The 27,724-nt window shown below is 36.2% G+C and overlaps 1 protein-coding gene across 1 annotated transcript in view; it reads left to right on the top strand.

Annotated features, from left to right (window-relative positions):
- nphp4 (nephronophthisis 4) overlaps nucleotides 1-27,724 on the top strand; it is a gene marked incomplete at its 5' end in the record, with an annotated part of 186,049 nt that overhangs the window by 74,685 nt on the left and 83,640 nt on the right. The window contains 2 exons of the mRNA XM_081348752.1: nucleotides 7,422-7,615; nucleotides 13,177-13,291. Of these exons, the coding sequence (XP_081204878.1) occupies nucleotides 7,422-7,615; nucleotides 13,177-13,291 (309 nt within the window). The remainder of the gene's footprint in view (nucleotides 1-7,421; nucleotides 7,616-13,176; nucleotides 13,292-27,724) is intronic.

The raw sequence follows: 27,724 nt of genomic DNA, 5'->3' as shown, positions 1-27,724 counted from the left end.
GCACATTTAGGGACCGTCTCAAAAGTTGCATACAACATTGGCATACACGTTTCTAACTTCAATAGCAAACTTTAATTTATTTGAATAAATATCAAAAATCCAAAGGCTGCGCATTATGGCTGGCACCACATGAACACTTTACAGTTGGTGTTATGACTGTAAGTCGTTCTATTCACATGCTATTGAAGTTTGAAACGTGTATACCAAAGACGTATACATTTTAGAGACGGTCCCTAATTGTGCGAATGTCCAACGTCAAGTCAACTTTATGCCAGTCTATCACTGGGAAACGCTCAGCATTAAACTTTGTGCGTTATTCTGAGTCCATCTGCTTGCCTGCGAGTTTGGTCTTTTATATCACAATTAGTCCATTAAGCTACGTTAAGCGTTTTATATGTCCAGCAGGGGAATCCTGACGTTTTGAGGGAAACCCTAATAGCTTGCATGCAGCACATCGCCACAATATAAAGTTAAGGCAACTAAACAACCAAGAGAAATATACGTCAACCTCAAAAATGTAACATTGGATCTGCGTATCCGCATCGGGGAATAACATTAACGTATAATCTTGTTCACGGTAGAGAAAGATGATTGTAGGCTACAGGGAAAGTAACCGTGAAGACACTGAATTTAACATACAACCGCCGTCATAATAATCACAAATACACTTACATTGCTGTTAAATGAGTTTAATGAATGAATGGCTTGCTCTAACAGTTGCTGGTCTTCGTCAACAACACGCGCTTTTGCACCACCTGCTGGTGGGATTGACTAACAGCAGATGGATAGTATGCTCGATAATCTATTGCTTTTCCTGCAGTTCCGTTGAATTTACTGTCGAATTTGAACCACTGAATTTGTGGAAGCGAAATAAAATGGACCGAAAATTGCCTGTTGAATATTATAGGTTGTATTTTTAAACAGTTTGAATATTTTGGAAGTGAAATATGAAAGGTGAATATGGATTATTGAATTTTTAATAATGAAAATGTGTTTGAAATGTTTTTAATTGAAATATTCACAGCTTAAATATTCAACCATGTTGAATTTCAGCCCATAAAAATGCAAGCCCTAAAAATACAATGCATTAAAATGCAAGCATGGTTAATGCAATGCCTATTATTTTTCAAGTAACAGGCTTTTTGTTTCAAAAACATTTGAGATTATTTTACTTCCATAGGAAACATTTATGTGTGTGTGTGTGTGTGTGTATTCTGTGAATTTTAAAAAGCAATTTTAACCAGAAAAATCTAAAATTTATTCCCAAAATCGTGCAGGCCTATAGTTTCTCTTGATATCAGTATGTTCACTTTTTTTTTTTTTTTTTTAGGGCCCAGATGCCACTCCTGCTGACTTCAACATTCACATGAGTCTCTGTACATGAACACGGTAAAGTGAAAATCAAACACCTTGGAAATGAAAGGTATGTACAATGTTTTTAGGAATGGCACAAAGGTCTCTGTCTTTGGATAATTGTTTTCAATGAGTGCTTTTTTATCATTTGTTTTGTATCTTTGGATTATGTTGTGTTGTAAATAAATCCGAAAAATCTAAAAGACATTCTTTTTTAAATCTCCTCATTCTTTGTGCAAGGTTGCTCAGAATGATAGGGCCTGATAGCTCCTAATAGGGCCGTTAGGGGAGGGTCTTTGTCTTTCTCAGGTGTGAAAAGCTTACATATTAATGAGCTAATTAATATGTAATAATATGTATAATATGTAATAAACATAAAGCTTTTTCACACAAAACACGTCGTAAAATTTTTAAATCAATATATTGTCTTATCTGAATGAGCAGTCAGGGTGATTTTCACATAGTTTTAGAGCAAATATTCTAGGCTACATGATACAATTTTCAAAAGTCTTGTGAAGAAATAATCAGTATGGGTTTCACCTTATTTCAGTGAGAATTTTTTTTTTGTATTTTCACAAACCACGCATAAATGTCATTATCTCAAAACAACAAACTTTTTACACACATGCTGCTGATATATTATTGTAGCAGAGTTTGTGCTGAATACAGTGTAATTAGACTTTAGCCATGAAAATGTCACAAGTAACAGAAATAAGCACAAATGTCAGAGCATGTCAGAACACCTCCAAGGCCCAGAAAACACCTCAGACCCCAGAGGGTTAAAGTATATTTTGTGTTAAACAGAAGAAAGAAACTCATACAGGTTTGGAACAACTTGAGGGTGATTACAAAATTTAAAATTTACCTGTCAAAAAACTATCCCTTTAAGTACTTGGGATGCACCTATACCACTTTTTCACGAGCTAGACTGATTCTTTCATTTTTGGTACTTGCCGATACTGATACTTCTGTTTTTATTGCACTTGTCATTTTTAAATAAAAATTAGGTAGAGAAACCATATGAGTATGAACCATATCCATTGTTTAGTTTGTTTAGCATATATATATTTCCTTTAATGCTTTCATGCTTAATAATGCTTAATAATGCCTGTTAAATAATCATTTCATGCTTAATAATGCCTGTTAAAATGTATTTGACAAGCTTCTGTTACTCTTATTATATTTTATCTTTCATTTAATAGTGGCATAGCACATATTTTAGGATGTATTACACAAGGATGAGTAAAAAACCTCTTAAAATCTGTAATGCAGTAGACTCTATGTCTGTTTGTGTTTAAAGTAGAGTGTGTTGTTAGGTTCAGCGTCAAAGCATATTGGACTAATTCTATATCATTATATTGTTATCAACTTGTTGCAGTGAGCAGTGTGTATGCTGCTTCTGACACACATACGCCACTTGTATCATTCCCTAGGGAGTAAATTGGCAGTGATATACATGCACACTTGTACACAAAGCTCATTTGATAGGATTTAAGCCATGGTGACATATACTTGTCTCATCACTGTGTGGTTAGTGGCTCAGCTTCTTGTTGTTGCTGCTAATTTGGTTTTTAATGGAAAGGAGTGACACAGATAACAAAGTGATGAAAAACACCCTAATCAGAAGCCGTGGATAAAGAGAGAAGTAAACCTACTGAAGGCACATGGTGCTGCTTTTAGGCCTGGAGAATGTGAAGTCTGTACTCTAGTTTAAAAAAAAAAATTCATTAAAGAACCATTTAGTTTATTATTTACTATTTACATTAACATAAACGTACACTACTGTTTAAATGTTTGGGGTCAGTAATAGTTTCTTACATAAATTAATACTTTTACGCAAGGATGGATTAAAGATGGATCAAAGACTTAAGTTGTTACAAAAAATTCTATTTGTCTTTTAAACTTTAGATTCATCAAAGAATAAGGAAACAAAGGTATAACAGTTTCTATAAAGATGTTTAGCAACACAACTGTTTTGAGTATTAAGGCAATAGATTCCATGACCTGAAGTTTTAATCCCTGTGTTCCTCAAAGTGGGACTGTTAATTCCCACATTAATGTGTGCTGTCTGTCCTGCAGAGCCTGTAAGCCATCCCACTGACCTTCCGCTGTCACGCAAGCTGGGCTGCATCACCTTAGGGCGTTGTTACATGTATTTGCTAAAAACAGGCACATCGCTACGTGATTTAATTACTTAATTATCTCTCTTGACTGAGAACACTTTTGTTCGTGAAAACTGGCATAGCCTCTTCCATTGCTGAAATAAATAATTGCTGAATATAGTGTCCCTGGAGTACTCTATTTCTCTCGGCTTGTTGCACCAAAGCGATTCACAGTGTTCTTCCAGATAATTGGACCTCAGATTTGTCATAAGATTTGTTGACCAAAAGTAAGCCTTAGAAGGCATCAAAAACGGCTATACCTATATACAGGGCCACAACCACCAACAAGTCAGAAAATTCATTGATCAATATAGGCTTTTCCATAACAAGTGTTTGGTCAGGTATGTATTGTATGTATTGGTGCCTCTCCGTATCTTGAATATTTTTGTTACATCCCTGGTAGCTCACAAAACTACTGAATGTCCTACTCCTCTGGGTTCTTGCTAGTGATATAAATGTGAATAAGTACATTATTGTTCAAAAGTTTGGGGTCGGTAAGATTTTTTCTAATGTTTTTGAAAGTCTCTTATGCACATCAAGGTTGAATGTATTTGATCAAAAACAGTAAAAACAGTAATATTGTGAAATAATATAAAAAATCAGAAGAGCAGCATGAACATTCCACTAAACTTCTCCTTTTGTTATCTACGGAACAAAGAAAGTCAAACATGTTTGAAATGACACGAGGGTGAGTAAATGATAACAGAATGTTCATTTTTGGTTAAACTATCCCTTTTGTTTTGGTTTAGCTTTGTGTGATAGCTTAATACAGATGATGACATTTTACCGAAAGATATTTAGTCTCAATTTATTTATCGTACTAAAATATCAAATGAAATGTACCTCTCAAGTCATCATTCACATCTATATCACTGGCAAGAACCCATCAGACTCATGGAAATGCGCAGATCTAACCTATTAAGCCGTGAACGGGGCACAAAATTGCATTACATCCATTTAAAGGAAGGATTTTAGAGGTACTCTGATGGTCGCCGCAGTAGCTGGGTGATTCATGGCGTAAAGTGGATGCGCGCGGACTGCTTCTTGTAGGCCTGCATATAAAACACTGCACACAATTGATATGCTAATTGGAGGAGCGGTGAGTGGGAGGCCTGAGCAGATAGATGCGCCTCTCACCCTGAGGAGAAGTGTGAGAGAAAAGCTGTTAGTCCCATACCTTCTTTTACAGATCCTCTGTAATGCTGCAATTAATAACATCTGACTGCTGCTGCCACACCATCTCAGAGCCGATATACCCGGTGTCTGCCCAAAGTCTCCACACAATGGCAGCAGGCTGTCATTTAATTGATGCCTGGACACTGACTTACAAAGACAGCTGCTGGACTTGGAGTTGCATCCCCAATATTTAGATACTGGTGACAGTTTTTAGAGACTGGGGTGCACGTATCTGTGATGGTTTATTATGTAACAGTAAGGGACATTGACAACTTGTCTGGCCTTCTGTATTTTGCTGGGACAGTTTTGAAGCCGTAACTCCTGTGCTGGGGGAAAACTAACCGAAACTGCTAATTACATTTATACATTTATTTACACTTTTCAGTAGTGTGCTAGTTGCTCAGCTGTTTTCAAAACAGTGTAATTTTTTTTCACAAGCTACTTTTTCCAACAAGTAGCAATGTATATTAAAAGTGAAGGTTTTAAAAGGGGGTTTTCTAAGCTATGCATAAAAGAACCATTTGGGTTTCGCAAAGAACCTTTCAGTGAACTGTTCTTAAAGAACTATTTATTTAAGAGGGAAAAGCATTTTAGTAAAGCAGGGGTCTCCAACCTTTTTTATAGCACTAGTTTCATTTTAAAAATGTTCTCGTGGACCAACATAATATTTGAAATGAAATCGTCAAATTACATCTCCATATAAACTGCATACAATAACAAACTAAAACGCAACATTACAATAACATAACACTCAATCAGTCAGAGCCCTTGTCTTGTTTCCCTGCAATAATACGATCCCAACGAGGAGGGATGGGTGACAGTATGACTCGAAGTGTGTTGCAAATGTCCAGTCTGCTCCGTAACTTTGTTTTAATGGCTGTCAGTGCAGAAAACATTTAACGGCCTTCGCAGCTATCTCTGGATATTCCATCTTTGTGTTTAATCCAGAAGCCTGCAAGGGAGGATGTCTGAAACATACTTTTCAGCTCGCTGTCATTTGCCATCTCAATGAGTTAATGCTCTTCATGCACTGACATTGATGCTTGTTTCACACTCATGTTAATTTTAGCTAAACATGTAACTGTGGAACCAGTGTTTTCTGAAATCATCCACTATGTAAATTTGAATGGTAGCTCTTAAAGGGGAAACACACAATAAATTATACAGTGGCATAGCTATATATATATTTTCCCCAGAATGTTCTTGTGACCGAGTCGCAACTTTTCCACGGCCCGGTACTGGGTCGCGACCCAGGGGTTGGGGACCTCTGATCTAAAGAACCTTTCTTGTACAATGGAAAAATTCCATGGATGTTAACAGGTTCTTTATAGATCCGTAGATGCCAGTAAAGCACCTAGCATAAAAAATGCTATATTATTGTTTTTTGTTTGGGCATCACTGTTTTTTTTTTTTTATATATACAGCTGCATTACTGTTCATTCTAGATAATCTGTTCACATAATTTATGTTTCGTTCCAATGAACTGCAGTAGCCAAGGCGACATCTAGTGTATATATCTATACCCGCCCGCGCCCTCAGATCACTTGGACGCGGCTGTGTTCAAGAGGTAACAACGATATAAATACTGTTCGTTTTCTCACACAAACCGCTCGTTTCGTGTCTTAGGCCATCAATGTGTACTTACGATGGGGAATTGTTTAATTTGGACGACGGGGAATTGTTTTAATTTGGACTCTGTGCATGCTCTTTGAGACAGTAACCATAGACCTGCATTATATGACTGACAGACAAGAACGGTTTGACCTAAAAATATCAAAATTGAAACTACTGCGGAAAAAAAGACACCTACATCTTGGATGCCCTTGAGGTAAGCTAAAACATACCAAAATTTTATTTCAAAGTGAACTATCCCTTTAAATAGTGATATTCTTCACTGTTATATACACTGTAACTGACTTAGTTATAAATACAGTGTAAAATAATCTGTTTATCTGTTTAAGTTTAATGCTGTTGCCCTTAATTGAGACATACTGTAATTTGGTCACCTGTTTCAGTGGTTTTCCATCTTAATCTTGGAATTTCTTAACCCTTTTACTCACATTTTCTTAAGTAAGTAACCAGGAGTAAGAAACACTGCCCTAATTGCAATTTAATTGCTTTAAGTGATAAGAAGTTTGTTGTTTGGGTAGCTACAGTTTCAAAGAAGCTTCCCCAGTACAATCACAATTTAAAATACTGTTTTGTTTAGGCTTTACAGTGTTTCTTAACTAGGGGTGAATAATTTTTACAGCATCAAAGAATTTTTCTGTGCTCACTAAAAGTGAAATGCTACACAAAAGGACAAAATAACAGCGAATCAGAACATGTATTTACAAAAATATTTTTTTCTTTGTTTTGAGTCCGTACGTTTTATTCTTTGCATATTTTCTCTCTGAAAGCTCTACACTCTTTGCTTACAAGAGAAATGCCATTCAGATTCAGTCCCGAGGATAGAACGGATCAATAGAGCTTACATGCCCCTATCACTTTCCAGCACAGAGTCGTCGCAACTGTGCAGCTTTCAAACGCAATCTGCACGTTCCATTCCCATTCCTCCTCTGAGGATTAAATGTTCACAGACCTTGTCAGACAGACTCCCCTCTATTCCAAACATACATGGAATTCCACTCACGTGTCTGTGTACACAAACTCATGTTCCTGTAATTATGCATAAATGTCTCCTGATCAGAACGGCTTTTGAATTCCCTTCATGTGTGTTTTCCTGATCAGAACAGGGGCGCGGAGGGACGCTCGGTTGTGGTGCAGGAGCGCAGGCTGCTGGTTGGGGTCCATAACGGCTGGGGTTGGGTGGAGAAGCCTCATGTGTTGGTGCTGGAACGTGAAGCCACAGGGAGCGGTGCAGCCAGGGCTCGTGGAGCCAGCGCAGGCGGAGGCTTCAGGCAGACCTCCACGGACAAACTCAGGTGGGTAGATTCCATCTGGTCCACTAATTTCCCATAATTCTGAGAAATGTTGCCATACTTCCATGGACCTCACTTCCAGTTGCATCCACATTTATTGAAATTCATTTTTACCAGCTATCCTGGATCTTTAATGATCTGTGTTTCAACTACAACGCTCATAATTCTCATACTACTGTCTATAAAGAGATCAATGATTGATCGGTGTCCTCCCGGCTTGTGCTGGATGCTCTCAGAAATTCAGAGATTATTTTGCTCACCCTTCATGTTGTTTCTGTATTGATTTCTTTTTTAAAAGGAACACAAAAAGAGAACTTTTGAAGGAAATTCACACTGCTTTCCTTCACACAATGAAGACAAGCAGTGCCCAGGTGTTGCAGGCTTCGAAACTGACATAAATCACATACAAGTTTTCTAAAGTCATTTAATAGCTTTGTTTGAGGAACATATTTGATATTTTTATTTAAATAATGTAATACTATTTGATTTAAATACATTTAATTTATATAGCAAATAAATCATAATATTTGTATTTAATTAAATATTTACAATCTCCAACTGCTCTATAATTCTCAAATCTCATTTGCGCATGCACATTTTCAAACTCACATCACCACGCATCATCACCAAGGCTGCATTTAGTAGATCACTCAATCAAAATAATAATAATAAAATAACAATGAATAAATTAGTGTAAATAATATTATTAATGCAGCTTTTACTCCAGTTCTCAGTATGTCATGATCTGTCAGAAATCATTTCTAATATGCTGATTTAGTGACAGATGCTCAATATTTTTGTGCAAACATGATACATTTTCCCAGGATTTATTTGCTGAATAGGATTTATTTGAAATAGAAATGTTTTGTAACATTATACATGTCTTTACAGTCATTTTAAAGCCATTTATTACATCCTTGCTGAAGAAAAGTATTAATTTCTTTATTTTTCTCAAAAGTTAAGAATGACAGTGTATGCAAATGTTTGTTTATTCCACACATAAAGCTATTTTATTCATACCACTTCATTCAAACACAGCATATTGGAGGTTCTTCAAAATATCTTTTGTATTACATCCAAGAACACAAGCGTTTCTGTTCTGAAACGACATAAGGGTGCTTAAATGAGCTCAGTATTTTTATTTTTGAATTAATTATTCCTTAAATAAAAACACCCTATTGTCAGAAAACTCCAGTGTCTGTCTATGACCTCCTCTAGTCTAATGCTCCATCGGTCCTGTTTCAATAAATTTAATTCTCAATCCCTCATTGGTTCTCCTCCCTAGTGCTTACCAAGCAGAGATCCCTGTGCCCTCGCCTCATCTCGTTGGTTTTCATCCCAGTTCCATCTCTTATTCAGAACAGTCCTTATCAAATATGGATTTTTAGGGTGATTTACACACTTTCTCTCAGGATGTTAAATATTTTAAAAGCATCTTTTGCAGAAAGTATTAAAAACAGTTCTACTTTCTAAATTATGGTCTCTCGTATTTTCACTCTTTGTTTAATTAAAATGCTGATAAGCCGTTGCAGTACAACGCAAATGAGAAATGAGGGTTTGATTGTTGATGTCTGTTTTACTCTATCTGCTGCTCCTGCTGCAAAAAAAAATCCCCAGCCCTATGGAGAGAGAATTGTGTCTTTATTACATGCAAGAAAATAAATGATCTGAGAGAGAAAAAAAAGTTTGAGAGAAAGTTATCACACTGATAGCAAAAAAGCATTTTATGAGAGAAAAAAAAATATTTGAGAGAAAAAGTTTTCATACCAATAGCAAAAAATAATAATATTTGAGACTAAAAAAAGTTTTGAGAGAAAGTATTTTCTCAGAACAAAAAAAAATCAATTAGATTTTTTTTTTTATTATTTCTGAGAAAAAAAAATCTCTCTCAAAATACTTTGAAAAAAACTCTCATATATATATTTTTTGCTATCAGTGTGAAAACATTTTCTGTAAAAAAAAAAAAAGTGTTTCTCTCAAAACGCTTTTCTTTGCTCTGATGCAATTTCTTGCTCTCGTGTCAGGATTCTGCTTTGACTGTGAGAATTGTGTCATGGGCGGGGCCACGATCCTATTGGCCAGTCGGGTGAGCATCGTCTTTTCTTGGGAGTCGAACTGAATCATTATACCATTCTTCGGTTCACCGGCATAGATGCCGCCTCTGCCTTAGTAGTTGAGCACGGACACTCCAATGTTTGGGTAAGATGATTCATGGTGATCTTAGATCACGGACGTATTGCCTGCGATAATTAATGCGATATTGCTCAGCTTGTCAGTGAACTACGACTCTGTGTTAATGCCGCTTCATCTGAAAGCAGGAGATGGCGATTTACTACTAATCAAGGAACCGGCTTTACTGATGAGATGCGCATAACAATGTCATCCGATATATCACCCAGGCCCAGCCCTAGCCCTAGTTCATCATATACAACCTCCTGTACAGTTTTACTCGGACTCAGAATAAACAATTTTGTTTTAAGGTCAATATGATACATTTCCTGTTTGAACCTATAACTTAACTATAATCTAAAATGATTTTTATTCATGTGTTTAGCATCTGTATCTCAGATGCTATTGAGCACTATTGTTGTGCCTGAACGGTTCATTGAACGATAGTTCATGAACTCGTTCATATTTTGGGTGAACGTGAACTGAAAGTAGCATACTGTATTACTGCCTGATGAACGTTATTGTAAGCTTGTTTTTTTTTTTTAGAGAAAATGTTTTCACACTGATAGCAAAAAATATATATATGAGAGTTTTTTTCGAAGTATTTTGAGAGATTTTTTTTCTCAGAAAAAAAAAATCAAAATCAAATGTATATATTTTTTTGTTCTGAGAAAATACTTTCTCTCAAAACTTTTTTTTAGTCTCAAATATTATTATTTTTTGCTATTGGTATGAAAACTTTTTCTATCAAATATTTTTTTTTCTCTCATAAAATGCTTTTTTGCTATCAGTGTGATAACTTTTTCTCTCAAACTTTTTTTTCTCTCTCAGATCATTTATTTTCTTGCATGTAATAAAGACACAATTCTCTCTCCATACAGCCCCCGCCACCACAGAGTCACTGCCATGTGAGATCTCGCAGAACAAGTCACAAGCACCATTCGTGTGCGGTGAGAGAAAGAGGTCTATAATTACCCAATGAGGTAATTAGGTGTCTGAGAGAGTGGAGCATCACATTCTGCCCTTTATAAGAGAGAGAAATTGGGTGTAATTATGGAGACGTTAGCACTTAAAACTTTTACTGCACGTTCTCAACAACACTGCTGTGATGACGGCAGAGAATGTCTATGAGATTGTGTGAAAACCCGTCAAGAATGATGCAAACGATCTGACGCCAACCTTCCAGTTTGTAGATGAGAGTTTAAACATGAGATTTGGGAATTTCAACACCTTGTAGTAACGCTGCCTGAAACAAACTTTTTCAGTTTCAATTTCATCACTTTTTTTGTCTTCCTAAATGGAAAAAGTGATGTTAACCTCATTTTGACATTTTCTACTTCAACTTCAACTTTTATTTATTTATATAGCACATTTAATAGCAATGTTGTTGCCCAAAGTGCTTCATAGTTATAACTAAAAACGATGAAAAATACACTACCGTTCAAAAGTTTGGGGTCAGTAAGATTTTTTAATGTTTTTAAAAGAAGTATCTTCTGCTCACCAAGGCTGCATTTATTTGATAAAAAACAATAAAAAAACAGTAATATTGTGAAATATTATGACAATTTAAAATTACTGTTTTCTATTTTAATATATTTTAAACTGTAATTTATTCCTGTGATCAAAGCTGAATTCTCAGCATCATTACTCCAGTCTTCAGTGTCACATGATCCTTCAGAAATCATTCTAATATGATGATTTGATGCTCAAGAAACATTCATTATTATTATCAATGTTGAAAACAGTTGTGTACAAATTTTCTTCAAAATTCTTTGATGACTAGAAAGTTCAAAAGAACAGCATTTATTTAAAATAGAATATTTTCTAACATTATAAATGTCTTTACTGTAACTTTTGATCAGTTTAACTCATCCTTGATGAATAAAAGTACTGATTTTTTTTTTATTTCATTCCCCCAAAAATAAAATTAAAATTCTTACTGACCCCAAACTTTTGAACGGTAGTGTTTAATGTTACAAAAGCTTTAGATTTCAGATAAATTCTGTTCTTTTGACCTTTCTATTCATCATAGCATCATGAAATAAAAATGTAAATAACTGTTTTCAACATTGATAATAATCATAAATGTTTCTTGAGCATCAAATCATCATATTAGAATGATTTCTGAAGGATCATGTGACATTATCATGTGAGTAATGATGCTGAAAATTCAGCTTTGATCACAGGAATAAATTACACTTTACTGTATATTCACATAGAAAACAGCTGTTTTAAATTGGAGTAATATTTCACAATATTACTGTTTTTGTTTGTATTTTTAATCCAATAAATGCAGCCTTGGTGAGCAGAAGATACTTCTTTTAAAAACATTCAAAATCTTACTGACCCCAAACTTTTGAACGGTAGTGTACATGTACAGTATAAAAACATTTACCGAGCCTAGCAAATGAAGGCGTCACTACACACTCTTAGAAATAGTATAAATTTTTTTTTGTACTGTGCTGTGGGTTCATCTAAGATGCTGTGTACTTTTTCTCTGTAGCCTGTAACTGCTTATGTAATAAGCTGCAATCATCATTAAAGGCTTTTTTGAGATTCAGAATCAGACTATAAAGACTAATGTGATGACTACAGAGTCAGTCATAGGAAAAAAAAAATAGTTATGAAATATAAATGCAATTTGGACAACTTTCCATGTTAGAATGTTAATAGTTTTATTCTGATGTTGCGTAAGCATTAAACTCAGGACATAGAACACATTTTTTAGCTCAAAACTTTGTGTTCAGTGTCTGCTAAATTGCTGTTCTTTTTCTCTTACCTCTGTATGAGCTTCTAAACCCCATTAATCAAATTAATATATCATAGCTGTTTTCTACCTAAAATTAGAATTTCAAAAATTTCTATAATTACATACACTACCATTCAAAAGTTTTGGCTTGGTTGTTTTTTTATGTTTTTGAAAGAAGTCTATTATGTAGTAATATTGAAATATTATCACAATTTAAAATGCCGGTTTTCTATTATAATATAATAGTTCAGCTGCCATTACTCCAGTCTGATATTTTTGTGGAAACTGTAATACGTTCAAAAGAACAGCATTTATTTGAAATAGAAATCTTTTTTAATATTATACATGTTGTCACTTTTTATCGATTTAATGTACTCTTGCAAAATAAAAGTTTTCATTTCTTTATAGCCTTATAAAGAAATAGTCTGCTAAAATCTACAATAGTCTTTAGATTCAGTAATGCAATGCTGCGCTTTCCCAACTCATACACAACAGTGAACTGAGACACCTGTGTTAATGAATGTCACTTGACTAGTTGTGTTTCTGGGTCAGTGTGGGTGTGTAGGTTCATTACACAAGATTCCATGCCGAGCTCTGAATCTCTGATATATCCATGATCTCAAACCCTGCTTTCTCCCTCCTGCAGTGACGGACTGTCTCTTCGTGGCAGTGTGGAGCTGAAGATGATGAGGGACGTGGTTTTTAGCATCGTCTTCCAGCTCCAGTATGTTTTCTCTTGTCCACTGGTTGGAGATGGGCAGGTGAGTCATATGCTAACGATGTGCCTCTCAAAATTTCAATCAGTTGAACATGATGCGAGTGTGAATCGCTTGTTTAATTGCACTGTCACTATCTTTTTTTTCTTCTTTCAAACTAGACATTTTAGGAGTTTTAAAATGTATATATATGTAAAAATGTAAAATAAACATATTAAACCGTTCTAAAAATAATTTGGGAGGACCAGACTGTTTACTTGTGTTTACCTGCAGTCTGCAGGAACAGCATCACTAACAGCTGTTGAAATGTGTGGGAGGAAGTTACCCCAAATTGATCTGAAATAAACTGTATTGGTTTTTTTTTGAGACCCCTGGCCCGACCTTGATGTATCTGAAAATTCCGGCCAGGATATTTGGGATGGTATTGCATCAGTCAAGCACACCAAAATGTAATTTTTATTTCCTGACCTGCCTCAGGACTAATGAGTCCTGAGATGCCTGTGTATTACACATTATGAACATAATCATCATCATTTCTATGTTCATGCACGTTCATTATAATATTAAATGGAAATGCATCTTTTCTGGCAGTTTATATGATGCAAGTTGTTGTGAGGTCAGGAAGTTTGTTGTGATTGGTCGGTTTGTGTTGCTCCTCTGGTTGTGTACTTGAGAGGAAAGGGGATTGTGATTTTGATGAGTAGATGTAGCCATTTTTGGTGACACAAATACATACTACATATAATGTGTGTGTGTGTGTATATATATATACACACACACACACACACACACACACACACACACACACACGCACACACACACACACACAGACACACATATATGGGGGGGGGGGAAGGTGTCGGACTATTGTCAAATAAAAGTAAAGAAAATAAGAACAATTGATCAAACTTCAACAGCACAAATTGTATGCATGTATATATGTATATACACACACACACACACACACACACACACACACACACACACACACACACACACACACACACACACACACACACACACACACACATATATATATATATATATATATATACATATACATATACATACAATTTGGGCACTTATGCTCAACAAGGCTGCATTTATTTGATAAAAAATACTGTAAAAACAATTATACTGTGAAATATTATTACAATTTAAAACAACAGTTTTTTTTATTTTCATATATTTTTTTAAAATGTAGTTTATTTCTATGATGGCAAAGCTGAATTTTCAGCAGCCATTACTCCAGTCTTCACTGTCACATGATCCTTAAGAAATCCTTCTAATATACTCATTTGGTGCTCAATAATCATTTCTTATTATCAGTGTTGAAACAGTTGTGCTGTTTAATATTTTTGTGGAAACCATTCTACATTTTTTTTCAGGATTTTTGGATAAATTGAAAACTTTTGTAGCTTCTTTTGTAATTTTATACATATTTTTGATAATTTAATGTATCCTTGCTGAATAAAAATATAAAACATTTTAAAAAGAAAAAGCTGTCCCCAAACTTTTAAATGGTAGTATATGTGTATATTAGGGGTGTGAAGGTTCAAATTGCTCACAGTTCAGTTTTTTTCTCGGCTTTAGGGTCACAGTTTTGCTATGGTTTGGTATGTGCTATGTTCAGGGAAAAAAGGAGTCGGACTACTGTCAAATAAAAATAAAGAAAATAAGAACAAATGATCAAACTTCAAGCAACAGCACAAATAAATACAAAGATATGAATATAAAACTGTGCTTTTCAGGTCATTTAGGTGTCTAACAGTAGTTTTCCGTTACAGACATTTAATAAAGTAATCAAATGTAAAATAACATTGCATATAATTTTCACTGTATAAATTAAATAAAGATTAATCATTATTAAAGTTAAAAGATCTATTCAGTCAAGAGCAGTGAGTGATTTCTCTATCTTTTTTTTTTTTTTTTTTTTTTTGATTAATTGATTATTGCACGTATCCAAAATACTGATACACTTTTACTTTCCTGTAAGACATAACCTAGTACAGGGATGGGCAACTTCGGTCCTGGAGGGCCTCTGTCCTACAGAGTTTACTGTAGCTCCAACCCTGAAAATATCACCTGCCTGTAATTTTCTAGTAATCCTGAGGACCTTGATTAGCTTGTTCAGGTGCGTTTGATTAGGGTTGAAGCTAAGCCTTGTAGGACAGTGGTACTCCAGGACCGAAGTTGCCCATCCCTGACCTAGTATGTTTGCTTGGATACTCGCCAAGATGGGCATGTTGACATAATTTTTGCGTGAATTTGTCTGTTCAAACGTGTTACGTAGTACACACACAAAGCAACTGAACGAAACGTAGACACTTGTTAATGAGTGTCGCCCCGAATTCCGTCTCCTGCTCCCACAAACACACCACAACGAAGTTGCAAATGGGTGATATTTATTTTATATAAGGGTTAGTTTTCTCTTTTTGTGAAAGGAAAGAAGTAGCTCAGATCCAGTGGGTGTAGTCGGCCAAAACAACAAACAGAAGAAGTTGTCTAACTCATTTTTAGTCGTCTTCCCTATAACAAAATAATAAACTAAAAGATCCAATTCTTACCTCCCTGCTGACCAAAAAACAGGAGAAAAACGTACAATTAAAGAAAAAAGGCCTCCCACTTCTCACACAATCAGTCCGTTTAAAAGGATAATTGCAACACCTGTGCCACCATATTGAAAATGTCATATTCAGCATTTTAGATGTGCCTTTTCCAAATAATAGTCTTAAACGTGGACTAACAATTCAAAATTTTCAGTTAGTGACCGCGTTATTGCATCAAAACCTCTGCTTTACGTCTTTGCCGTTATATAGAGTAGTTCAGTAAGTTTGAGACCTCTAGTCCAGTGGAGTCCAGTGAACTTCGACAAGACCCTACTACTGTAACTCTGAGTCTGTAGGGATAGAGGTGAGTTTGCCTTTTCTGTTTACAGCTCTTTCTAATTGAGAATGGATCTAAGAGATAACTCTCACGGTCACACTCTCACTTTCACTTTTTCCCTCCCTTATCTCACTCCCTCTCTTGAGTATTGCCATGTCTCTCTTTGCCTCTCCCTGAGGAAATTAAATAGCCATCCTTGACCAACAGGGGGAGGGGAGGGTGGGGGTGGGGGGATCTCAGGTTCCAGGCAGCAAGCACAGAAGCAATCCAATCAGGCTTTATGCATCCGCCCGGACCCCCATCCTCCTGTTTCTTTGCTCAGGGCACTGGTTCAATCTTAACACCCTCAGGATTAGCCCCCTCTAATGAAATGACACAAATGTGCCTCTTTAGTCTATCTAGAACAGTCTCAGAACACACACACACACAGTTGTCTGAAAACCCAATACGTCTCCAGGGTGCTTGTTTTTCTCTGCCAGGCAACACAGAAGGTTTTTAAAAACACTTGTCTCTACAGTTAAGTCACAAGAGATATTCCGCCAATTACATGTGTGGGTGGAATCACCATAGTGCTCTATGGGATGGACGCTCTTCGTGATCGGCAATGTCATTTTCCACCTGCGAGGTTTAAAGAATCGCCAATTAAAGCCTGTCAGAAAACAAGACGCAGTTCTGTAGGCCTGCTAAATGCTAACTTAACGCTTGCTATCTGGACTGAAATGCTCATTTTTAAAATGCTGGCTTAATTGGAACCGAGAACTCCTCTGCATTTCAAATTGCTCACGAAGATGAAATTTTCAAGCAATTATATGCAAGTGCAAAGCTTTTTTGGAAACCGAGAATTTCTCGAGCTGTCAAGGCTTCTGGTTGAAGAGACAGGCAGAAGTGTTGGACAAGTATCGCCTCACACAAACTGCAGTCACAAACTGTGCTGAGTTTGAGGTTAAAAAAGGAAATTTGAGTGTGTGTGTGTAAATTCCTAATGACGTGTGTGAGCGAGAGAGGGGAGACAGACAGGGAGAGAGAGGGAGACAGACAGAGAGGGATGGAGTAATTGCGTTATAGGTGTATTTATAGAGCATGTTGAAGGAAGGTGTCTGGAAAGTCATCATAGTGACTAATAAAGCTGGGACGAGACTCGACCTCCTGAAGATAGAATGACCTGCCTTGCAGCGGCGTTAGAGAGAGAGAGATTTTTCTTTACATTTTAACAGCTAATGGGTTGAGAACACAGGCTTTTCTCGCCGCTGGTGTGTCCTAGATTGTTTGTAATTATTACACAACTTTCTGGAATACTTGATTCTGATTGGTCAGTTGCTACCTACGGACATATTTTTGTAAACTGACCGTGACCTTCGCTCCCCTAACCTCAAATTGATAGTGTATTTTATGAATCAAAAAGATCTATAAAATAAGCAATGCCAAATAGCATTTTCATTTGTCAGCTTAGACGTAACATAACATATTACATAACATAACATAACATAATATAATATAATAACGCGTTATATGTGTGTGTGTGTGTGTGTGTGTGTGTGTGTGTGTATATATATATATATATATATATACACTACCGTTCAAAAGTTTGGGGTCAGTAAGATTTTTTAGTTGTGTACTGAAAGAATAGAATGAATAGAAAGTTCAAAAGAACAGCATTTATTTAAAATAGAATATTTTCTAACATTATAAATGTCTTTACTGTAACTTTTGATCAGTTTAACTCATCCTTGATGAATAAAAGTACTGATTTATTTTATTTATTTCACCCAAAAATAAAATAAAAAATTCTTACTGACCCCAAACTTTTGAACGGTAGTGTTTAATGTTACAAAAGCTTTAGATTTCAGATAAATTCTGTTCTTTTGAACTTTCTATTCATCATAGCATCATGAAATAAAAATGTAAATAACTGTTTTCAACATTGATAATCATAAATGTTTCTTGAGCATCAAATCATCATATTAGAATGATTTCTGAAGGATCATGTGACACTGAAGACTGGAGTAATGATGCTGAAAATTCAGCTTTGATCACAGGAGTAAATTACACTTAAATTTATATTCACATAGAAAACAGCTGTTTTAAATTGGAATAATAATTCACAATATTACTGTTTTTCTTTGTATTTTTAATAAAATAAATGCAGCCTTGGTGAGCAGAAGATACTTCTTTTAAAAACATTAAAAATCTTACTGACCCCAAACTTTTGAACGCTAGTGTATATATATATATATATATATAGGGTCCCCGCGGATCCTTCTTCAAAGGTCTTAAATTAGATTTTTTAATTTAAGGCCATAAAACGTCTTAAAAAGTCTTATTTTTACTTATAAAAGGTCTTAAATTTTAGATGACACTTTGACTTAGACTAATCTAAATGCTTTCGAAATTAAAACTATCTAATCAGCGTAGGCCTACGTATTATTTTTTTTATTCTATCTTTGTGGATTTGCTTGTTCACGTGACAATTCGCGTTACTTACGGCAGCATATTAGCCTACGTCTGTCTCCTGCACGCGAGAGGAGAGAAGAAAACAAGTAAATGTCAGTTCAATTGTAAGTTCATTCTTTATGTGCTTAGGAGTGTGCGATATTGTCTATGAACTATGATGATATTGTAATCATTGTTTTAACTATGTACGAGGCACTGCGAGTACGTGCTGACATCGCGTTTGTCTCTCATGCTTGCTTTCACTGCGTGATGTGTCAGTGCAGTTATAGATGTCCCCAAATGAGTTTTTGTATAATATAAATGTTGTTATATTAGAATATCACATGAGCAAGAGTGCCGTTTTCCTTTGCACAATTGCAAATGTGCTATTTATTTTACAACAGGTAAATTAACAATAAAGTTAACATTGTGAGTTACTTTTTGGACACAATATTGTCAATTTTCACTTTATATCGCCGACGAGAATTTCATAATGAAGCCGTGGTCCAACAGACAGCGATGATTTTTTTTTTTTTTTTTTTTTTTTACTGAAATCCGCGTTTTGAATGAATCATTTTAAAGATTCAATGAACAATCACTTGTTTTTCTGAATGAATCAGCCGTTTGAACAAATCGGTTGAATAAATGACTCCAACAACTCGCTTATTAAGACAGTGACTTGCCGCCACCTACTGGTGGTTATAGTTTCACATTTAAAGTGTCCTTTAATTAAAACGTTAAATTATAAATCATTTCATATTTAAATATTGAATAGCTTTATTTATGCAAATGTAAATAAAGTGTAAATATAGTAGGCTAATGCCAGTTTTGATGCCGCCTCTGTGTCACTCTGCACTGCAAGGATGGATTTTAATTTAATGATTTAATTTGACATTGGGACTGTGTTATTCTAATATAATTGAATTTGAATGTTAGAATTTGACATAAAAGGTGATGCATACCTCTAAATACGTTTAGAAACAATGTCCATATATAGGTGAAAATGCCCCTGGAAATCAATTTAAGGTGGCAAATATTGCCCCTTAATAAAATTTTTAATTATGGTCACTACTGTGAACTGGCCACTGCATAGATATAAAAAATATGAATATCTTCGTGAGTCTGCTGTCAACAACAGGCCTAAACCGGCCAGGGTATAGTACAAAAACACAATCAGTAAAATATCATCTAATTATTATCAACAAAACTTTCGAGACATATCGAGACATATTTTTGTCAATATTGCGCACCCCTAATATACGGTATTAATTTTGATTTCTTCAGGTCTTAAAAAGGTCTTAAAAAGCCTTAAATTTGACTTAAAAAATTGTGCAGATACCCTGATATATGTATGTATGTACAGTATGTATATACAGTGGGGAGAACAAGTATTTGATACACTGCCGATTTTGCAGGTTTTCCTACTTACAAAGCATGTAGAGGTCTGTAATTTTTATCATAGGTACTCTTCAACTGTGAGTGACGGAATCTAAAACAAAAATCCAGAAAATCACATTGTATGATTTTTAAATAATTAATTAGCATTTTATTGCATGACATAAGTATTTGATCACCTGCCAACCAGTAAGAATTCCGGCTCTCACAGACCTGTTAGTTTTAAGAAGCCCTCCTGTTCTCCACTCATTACCTGTATTAACTGCACCTGTTTGAACTCATTACCTGTATAAAAGACACCTGTCCACACACTCAATCAAACAGACTCCAACCTCTCCACAATGGCCAAGACCAGAGAGCTGTGTAAGGACATCAGGGATAAAATTGTAGACCTGCACAAGGCTGGGATGGGCTACCAGACAATAGGCAAGCAGCTTGGTGAGAAGGCAACAACTGTTGGCGCAATTATTAGAAAATGGAAGAAGTTCAAGATGGTCTGGTTGACCATGCAAGATCTCACCTTGTGGGGCATCAGTGATCATGAGGAAGGTGAGGGATCATCCCAGAACTACACGGCAGGACCTGGTCAATGACCTGAAGAGAGCTGGGACCACAGTCTTAAAGAAAACCATTAGTAACACACTACGCCGTCATGGATTAAAATCCTGCAGCGCACACAAGGTCCCCCTGCTCAAGCCAGCGCATTTCCAGGCCCGTCTGAAGTTTGCCAATGACCATCTGGATGATCCAGAGGAGGAATGGGAGAAGGTCATGTGGTCTGATGAGACAAAAATAGAGCTTTTTGGTCTAAACTCCACTCGCCGTGTTTGGAGGAAGAAGAAGGATGAGTACAACCCCAAGAACACCATCCCAACCGTGAAGCATGGAGGTGGAAACATCATTCTTTGGGGATGCTTTTCTGCAAAGGGGACAGGACGACTGCACCGTATTGAGGGGAGGATGGATGGGGCCATGCATCGCAAGATCTTGGCCAACAACCTCCTTCCCTCAGTAAGAGCATTGAAGATGGGTCGTGGCTGGGTCTTCCAGCATGACAACGACCCGAAACACACAGCCAGGGCAACTAAGGAGTGGCTCCGTAAGAAGCATCTCAAGGTCCTGGAGTGGCCTAGCTAGTCTCCAGACCTGAACCCAATAGAAAATCTTTGGAGGGAGCTGAAAGTCCGTATTGCACAGCGACAGCACCGAAACCTGAAGGATCTGGAGAAGGTCTGTATGGAGGAGTGGGCCAAAATCCCTGCTGCAGTGTGTGCAAACCTGTTCAAGAACTACAGGAAATGTACTGTATGATCTCTGTAATTGCAAACAAAGGTTTCTGCAACAAAAATTAAGTTCTGCTTTTCTGATGTATCAATCATACAATGTGATTTTCTGGATTTTTGTTTTAGATTACGTCACTCACAGTTGAAGAGTACCTATGATAAAAATTACAGACTTCTACATGCTTTGTAAGTAGGAAAACCTGCAAAATCGGCAGTGTATCAAATACTTGTTCTCCCCACTGTATACTGTATATGCCTATATATATATATATATATATATGCCTGCGTATATATATGCCTAGTTCTATCATGAAACTAGGCATCTACATACTACAATCTGTCTACATACACATACATACTGTATATACACATACATACACTCACATATATATAAAAATGAAATATGCACAAAAGTACAATACAAAAATAAATGTCCACCTTATTTTTCATTAAACAATCTAATAGCAAAAGGAATGGTAAAACTAGCATAATGTTTTGTCCTTGCTTTGATTGATGTCATATTACTTTACTTCCTAAGAAGCCGACCAGTTTTTTCACCCCGAGTTGGTGGAAAAAGATGAAGATGATGATCATTTTGAGCCATCTCTTGTATTATTTGATGATGGCTTGCTCTGTCTGAGCTTGCAGATCAGGTAGATGTACTGATGTATCTGGAGATCTCTCAATAATTAATTGAGCTTTCTTCTGTATCCTTTTCAATAAAGCTGCTTGCTTTCTTGTGTAACCAACTAACAGCACATTTGCATACTCTAGACATGGTCTTATCAGGTGTTGATATGAATTATTTATATACTGTATATTATTTAGGCATTTTTAAAGCATGCAAGTTAGATTAGTTTAGCGCTTCTAAATAATTTATAATTAATTTGAATTTGTCCTCAATGAAAAATAATGTTAATTAAAGACAATAACCATGAAACAACCATAAAAATTCTAGTGCTCTCTCTCCTTCCTGTTTTCTACAAGTGTGCTACTTTTCTGCATGGGTGCCTTGTGATTCACTATTAATCAGTTTATAATTGATCATGATGGCCTCAGTGGTGTTTACTTTTTTCCTTACTCCTGAAATTACAAGACATGATATGTCATGCATTTACTGTTTCACCAGTAGGTGGAGCTGTGTAACTCATAAACAGGCTGAGAAAGAGAGAGTTGGACAAACTGTGTGGAGCTGCTCCTCATCTCTAGCCGATTGCTTTTGTAATATGGTCTGATAGATTTGCTGAATGGAGGAACATAAAGTCAGCGAGTAATTAGCAAATCGAACACAAAACAGACTGCAGCACCACACTTTCAAAGGATGTTTCCTAGAACTCCAAAACTTTGTCTGACAGGCTTAAGTTCTTTGACTCCTTCCTTCATGTGAGAGATTCTTTGGCAAGTAGAAAAGGAAAGTTGGAATGTGTATGTGAGAGGGATATAAACGCAAGCAGCTCTGGGAAACTGAGAGACTGAGGGCAAAATTCACAGTTGTGCATGGGTATTTCAAAACCCTGAACCTCCCACAGCGCATTATAAACAGGCACAGAATGTGCTGAAAATGCACTGCGCCTTGAGCATTTAAATGAAGTTATTGTCACTGTTATCTTTGCAGAAGATACATGGCAGTGTGTGGCATCCTTCACACACTAGCACTCAAAACCAGCCTGCAAAGTGGGGAATCGCACTGTGCAAATTGCATTCGGAACAGATTTTTTTTTTTTTTTCGTGTATTTGTGCTGTTTTATCTGTGTAATTCCTTTAGTGAATCAAATGCTAAAACAGTGTTGACATGTAGCATGTGCAAAAAAAATTGTGCAAATTATTGAAAATCAGAGGACACAGTTCGTTCCTAGAGAATTCCCCACTGAGAGACTTGGTGTAGTGTATGGGAGAGACTGACTCACACACACACACACACACACACACACACACACACACACACACACACACACACACACACGTCTGATTCGCTATCTTTGTGGGGAATCTCCATTAGCGTAATGGTTATATACTGTACAAACTGTATATTCTATCCCCTTACACTAAACCTACCCACCACAGAAAACTGCATTTTTACATTTTCAGAAAAACTCATTCTGTATGATTTATAAGTTTGTTCCCTTATGCTGGAAACAAGTGACGGTGACACGAGTGACACCAGTCCCCATGAGTCAATGTGCATTCAGGTTGAACTCCCCACCAGGATAGAAAAACACGCACACACACACACACACACACACACACACACACACACACACACACACACACACACACACACACACACACACACACACACACACACACACACACACACACAGAGAGAGAGAGAGAGAGAGAGAGAAAGAAATATGAACTGCTCACTTGGCATGATCAGGTTTGACTCAGCACAAAGAGACTTGTAGTACTAAATCTTAAGCACAGAGAATCTCAATCACCAAAAACTCTGACCCAAAAACGTCTGAATTCTGCATTACTCTGATCACATTTTTCTGTGCTTTATTAACCCACATAAAAAAAATTCCTATCTAGAAACCTCATCAAGATCATCAGCTGATTGACACCAGAGGTGGTAATTGCATTTAGTGCAGGCTTGGGCTGTCACAATCATGACATTTTTGACTGATGATTAAATAATTGTGATTTAATTATTTTATTTATTTATTTGGTTGTGTCATATTTATCATGTTTTGACATTTGTTAATTCAATTATGAAAGTAAAAACGACCTTTTGAAATATTTTATTTTAGGATACATTTTATGGAACCCAGTCAACCACATATTATATTATATATTATATTATATTATATTATATTATATTAAATTATATTATATTATATTATATTATATTATATTATGCATAATATATTATATTATGCATAATATATTATATTATGCATAATATATTATATTATGCATAATATATTATATTAACACAAATTAACACAAATTAATATATATATATGTGTGTGTGTGATTTATGTGAATTTAATGTGCACAATGATTGTTGTTATCTCAAATAACCATGGTCAGGCGATAATTTAGTAATTGTGACAGCCTCAGCACAGGCTTTTGTCTCAGTCATTACCATAAATTCTTAAATTCTGCTCTCTATTTTTTTCTTTTGCTCTGTCTGTCGTTCTCCGCTTGAGTTGTAGCTGTACAAGGCTGACAACTGATCCCCAGCACAGATAGGTCCTAATGCTTGTCTGTCAACACCAATTTTCCGACGAGGCAGCCTGAACAAGAACCGTTCTCGGACTGAAATGCTGTTTTTTTACGTTATGGATCAGCCTCTGTCAGTTAAGCCGTGTTAATGTAATAACGTGTTGCGAGGGACTGAGGGACAGGCCAGCTTCCGGGCGATGTGGGGTTTTGTTGCCGGTCCACAGCTATCTGTGACTCATGGATAATGGAGAATGAGCCAGAGACGGAGACTTCCCCACTCCTGTCCCGCGCGGGGCCAGTAGATAATTTGTGTTACAGCAGCTTTCATGCGAAGACACTGATGCTGGTGTGAAAAGGGGCTTCTCCTCTGAGGCCCGGAGGAAGGGTGAGCAGAGCCGGTCACATAATTGTGATTTGTAGTAGCGAATGCAATGGCAACAAGTCTTGCCACGCTCACGGACACAGTAATGGTTTCTGCTGCAGTCCTGAGTGAGTAATAATGCCACATCCTATCTTGTGATCTGTAACAGATGACAAGATTAATGATGAATTATGATTTAAAGAGGACCTATTATGCTTTTTTACAATTTCAACTTTCTTTAGTGTGTAATGTTGCTGTTTGAGCTTGAAAATGGTCTGCAAAGTTACAAAGCATAAAGTCCACTCCAAAGAAAGTTATTCTCTATATCAGTAAGCACTGTTTCTGAACTCCCTTAAACGCCTCGATTGTAGTCTTGAGTTTTCTTTTTAGGAATGTACACATCAAAGTATTCCTCATTTAAATAATTCCAGCCTAAGGCATATGCAAAATAAAGGGACCTGGCTGAGTTGCGTTAGTAGTGTGTTGAAACTTGCTGTAAGCGGTTGAAGCGGTTGACACACTGCTCCAGCTGACCAATCAGAGCACATTACGCTTTTCGGAAGGAGGGGCTTCATCAAGACAGGAACTAAACATCAACTTGTTCCTCACACAAAGCTATTGTATGGCTTCAGAAGACGAATATACCACACATTCATTTGAACTAATTTTGTGGTGCTTTGTTTTGTTTTTGTCAGGTTAATAGCTGACAGATGTGGTTATTGCATGAACAAGAGCTTGTGAACAATCTCTCTTTTTGTGTTCCTTGGAAAACATAATAGCATGTGGGTTTGGAACAACATAAGGCAGAGTAAATGGCTGAACTATCCCTTTAACCTCACTGGCATTTGCAAAAGACTCTCCAAAAGAACAATGGAGGAAGTGTGAAGTGCTTAGTCAGATTAGATTCACTGGAATTCTCACTATACAGCATGAAGACCAACTGGAATTGGGCCGTGAGCACACCTGTAGAGTTTTGCAGGGACAATGACCCATTTCAGATTTGACAGCCATTTCACACCATTTTATTAGCAGAGGAGCGCCGTGGAGGAGGACGTTCAGACTGAGTTTTTTTTTTTTTTTTAATTAGCTCTGAAAAAGAGAACCTAACTGAACAATGCACTTCAAAATCAAATAGACCACAACGACCATGTGCGTTGTAACATGCAGGAGGCGGATGCAAGAACAATTCAAAAGAACAGCTCTTTGACAGCATCTGAGAATTCATATCGATACATATTGAACACATTTTCAAACAAGGAGGTCTATGACACCTGGAGAAAGCTATTCGCTAGCATTCCCATTAATTTCAGTGGAAGTCGCTTGTCTGGCACAGGACCTCTTGGAAGTATGCAGTTTGAAATCTGGCATATTTGCTTATGAACACAATTATTATTATTAACACAATTGAGCCAAGCACATTTTCTTCTCTGAGCGAATTATTCAGTCACATAACTTTAGGCAATGTCAGTTGACTTTTTTTTCTTTAACCACATCTAAAAATGTTTTTGGTTGTCAGAGCCGATAGCCTCGTGGGCAGCAATCCACCACATAATGCTGTTGCTCTTCAGGCGACCCGTGGTTAACCCCCATCTTGTGGCCCTTTCCTGTACTGTTGTGTATTAATTAGGGCTGTAGCTATCGATTATTTTAGTAATCGAATATTCTACAGATTATTCGATCGATTAATCGAGTAATCGGATAAAAAAATTTGTGGTTAAAAATAGATCCAAGTTAACAACAGCCTATAAAATGGCTTAAAATACAAATATATAATAACAACCAATAATAATAGGTTCAAGTAAAGTATCAAAGTAAGTAATTATATAGGTTCTATTGAACAACACTGTTAAAATACACCCATGTAAAATAAATGATATAAACTAATATAAATATAACTTATGTACATAAATACACAAGTGCATAAATACATAAGTCGTGCTTCTCTGTGGAAAAAAAAAACAGAGGATATATTTATTTAACTGAATCGCAGCCTTTGTGATTTCCCAATAGCACTAAATATTATGATTGTAAATGGGTTTAAATATATCGCATAGCCTTAGCAAACGGTGTAATAATGCGGTTCATGGATTCTCGTCTGTGGAGTGCCACTTTCGGTATTTTGCTGATTACTCGGCATGGGTAAATTGCAATCGAGGATTTTTTTTAAATCGAGTACTCGATTTTAATCTAGGAACCTTACAGCCCTAGTCTGAATGGAAGCAAAAATAGCAAAAATGAAAATCTTAGAGAAAAAAAAACAAAAAAAAAAACGTTTTTGGTAGATATTTTTCTATTGTAAATGACTTTTATTATAAATCCTAATTTTGTTTAAATTATAAATTAAAACAATACCAGACAGCTACTTTTAAATGGCCTTAAATGTAGAAACACATTTTGCCCTCAAAATGGTGTAGTAATGGCATCTACCAGCAGGGGCTATCTGGAGCATTCTAACCATTCAAACCTTGTACCCTTGCTGTGGGTAAGTTAATGTTCCATATCACACAATTCTAGATTAAGAGCTTAACCTACACTCCAAGAGCATTGAAACTACTGGAGCAGAAATCGATGGAGCCTCTACCATTGATTTACCACTAACATTCAGCTCTTTTACAACAGCACTGCTACATGCTTTGGTAAGTAGCATGATTTATTTTTGCTGCTGAACCTTGCTGATTAAATTTCAGCCTCCATGTTTCACCTAAGAAGATACTTTTCCTGTTAGTGAGTGTGGCCTACAACTTTGAGTCAGAGAGCTTGGTGAAGCTCTATTAACCCTAAATTTTGTGTTGAGAAAAATTCTAGCTAACTTGCTGCTCACATGGCGTATAAATTATGTAATGGTGTTGAGCAGTTGCATAACCATAATGGCTTAGATTTAAGCATGCTCCTTCACATCTGTGGCAAAACACAAACAAACAGCATTTCTGCTTTTTTAAAGGGTTGCCGATGTTG

Source organism: Scardinius erythrophthalmus (genome assembly GCF_964197995.2).
Source record: "Scardinius erythrophthalmus genome assembly, chromosome: 20".
NCBI lineage: Eukaryota > Metazoa > Chordata > Actinopteri > Cypriniformes > Leuciscidae > Scardinius > Scardinius erythrophthalmus.
The sequence above is the reverse complement of the archived record's forward strand: the minus strand, read 5'-3'. Positions and strand labels throughout refer to the sequence as shown.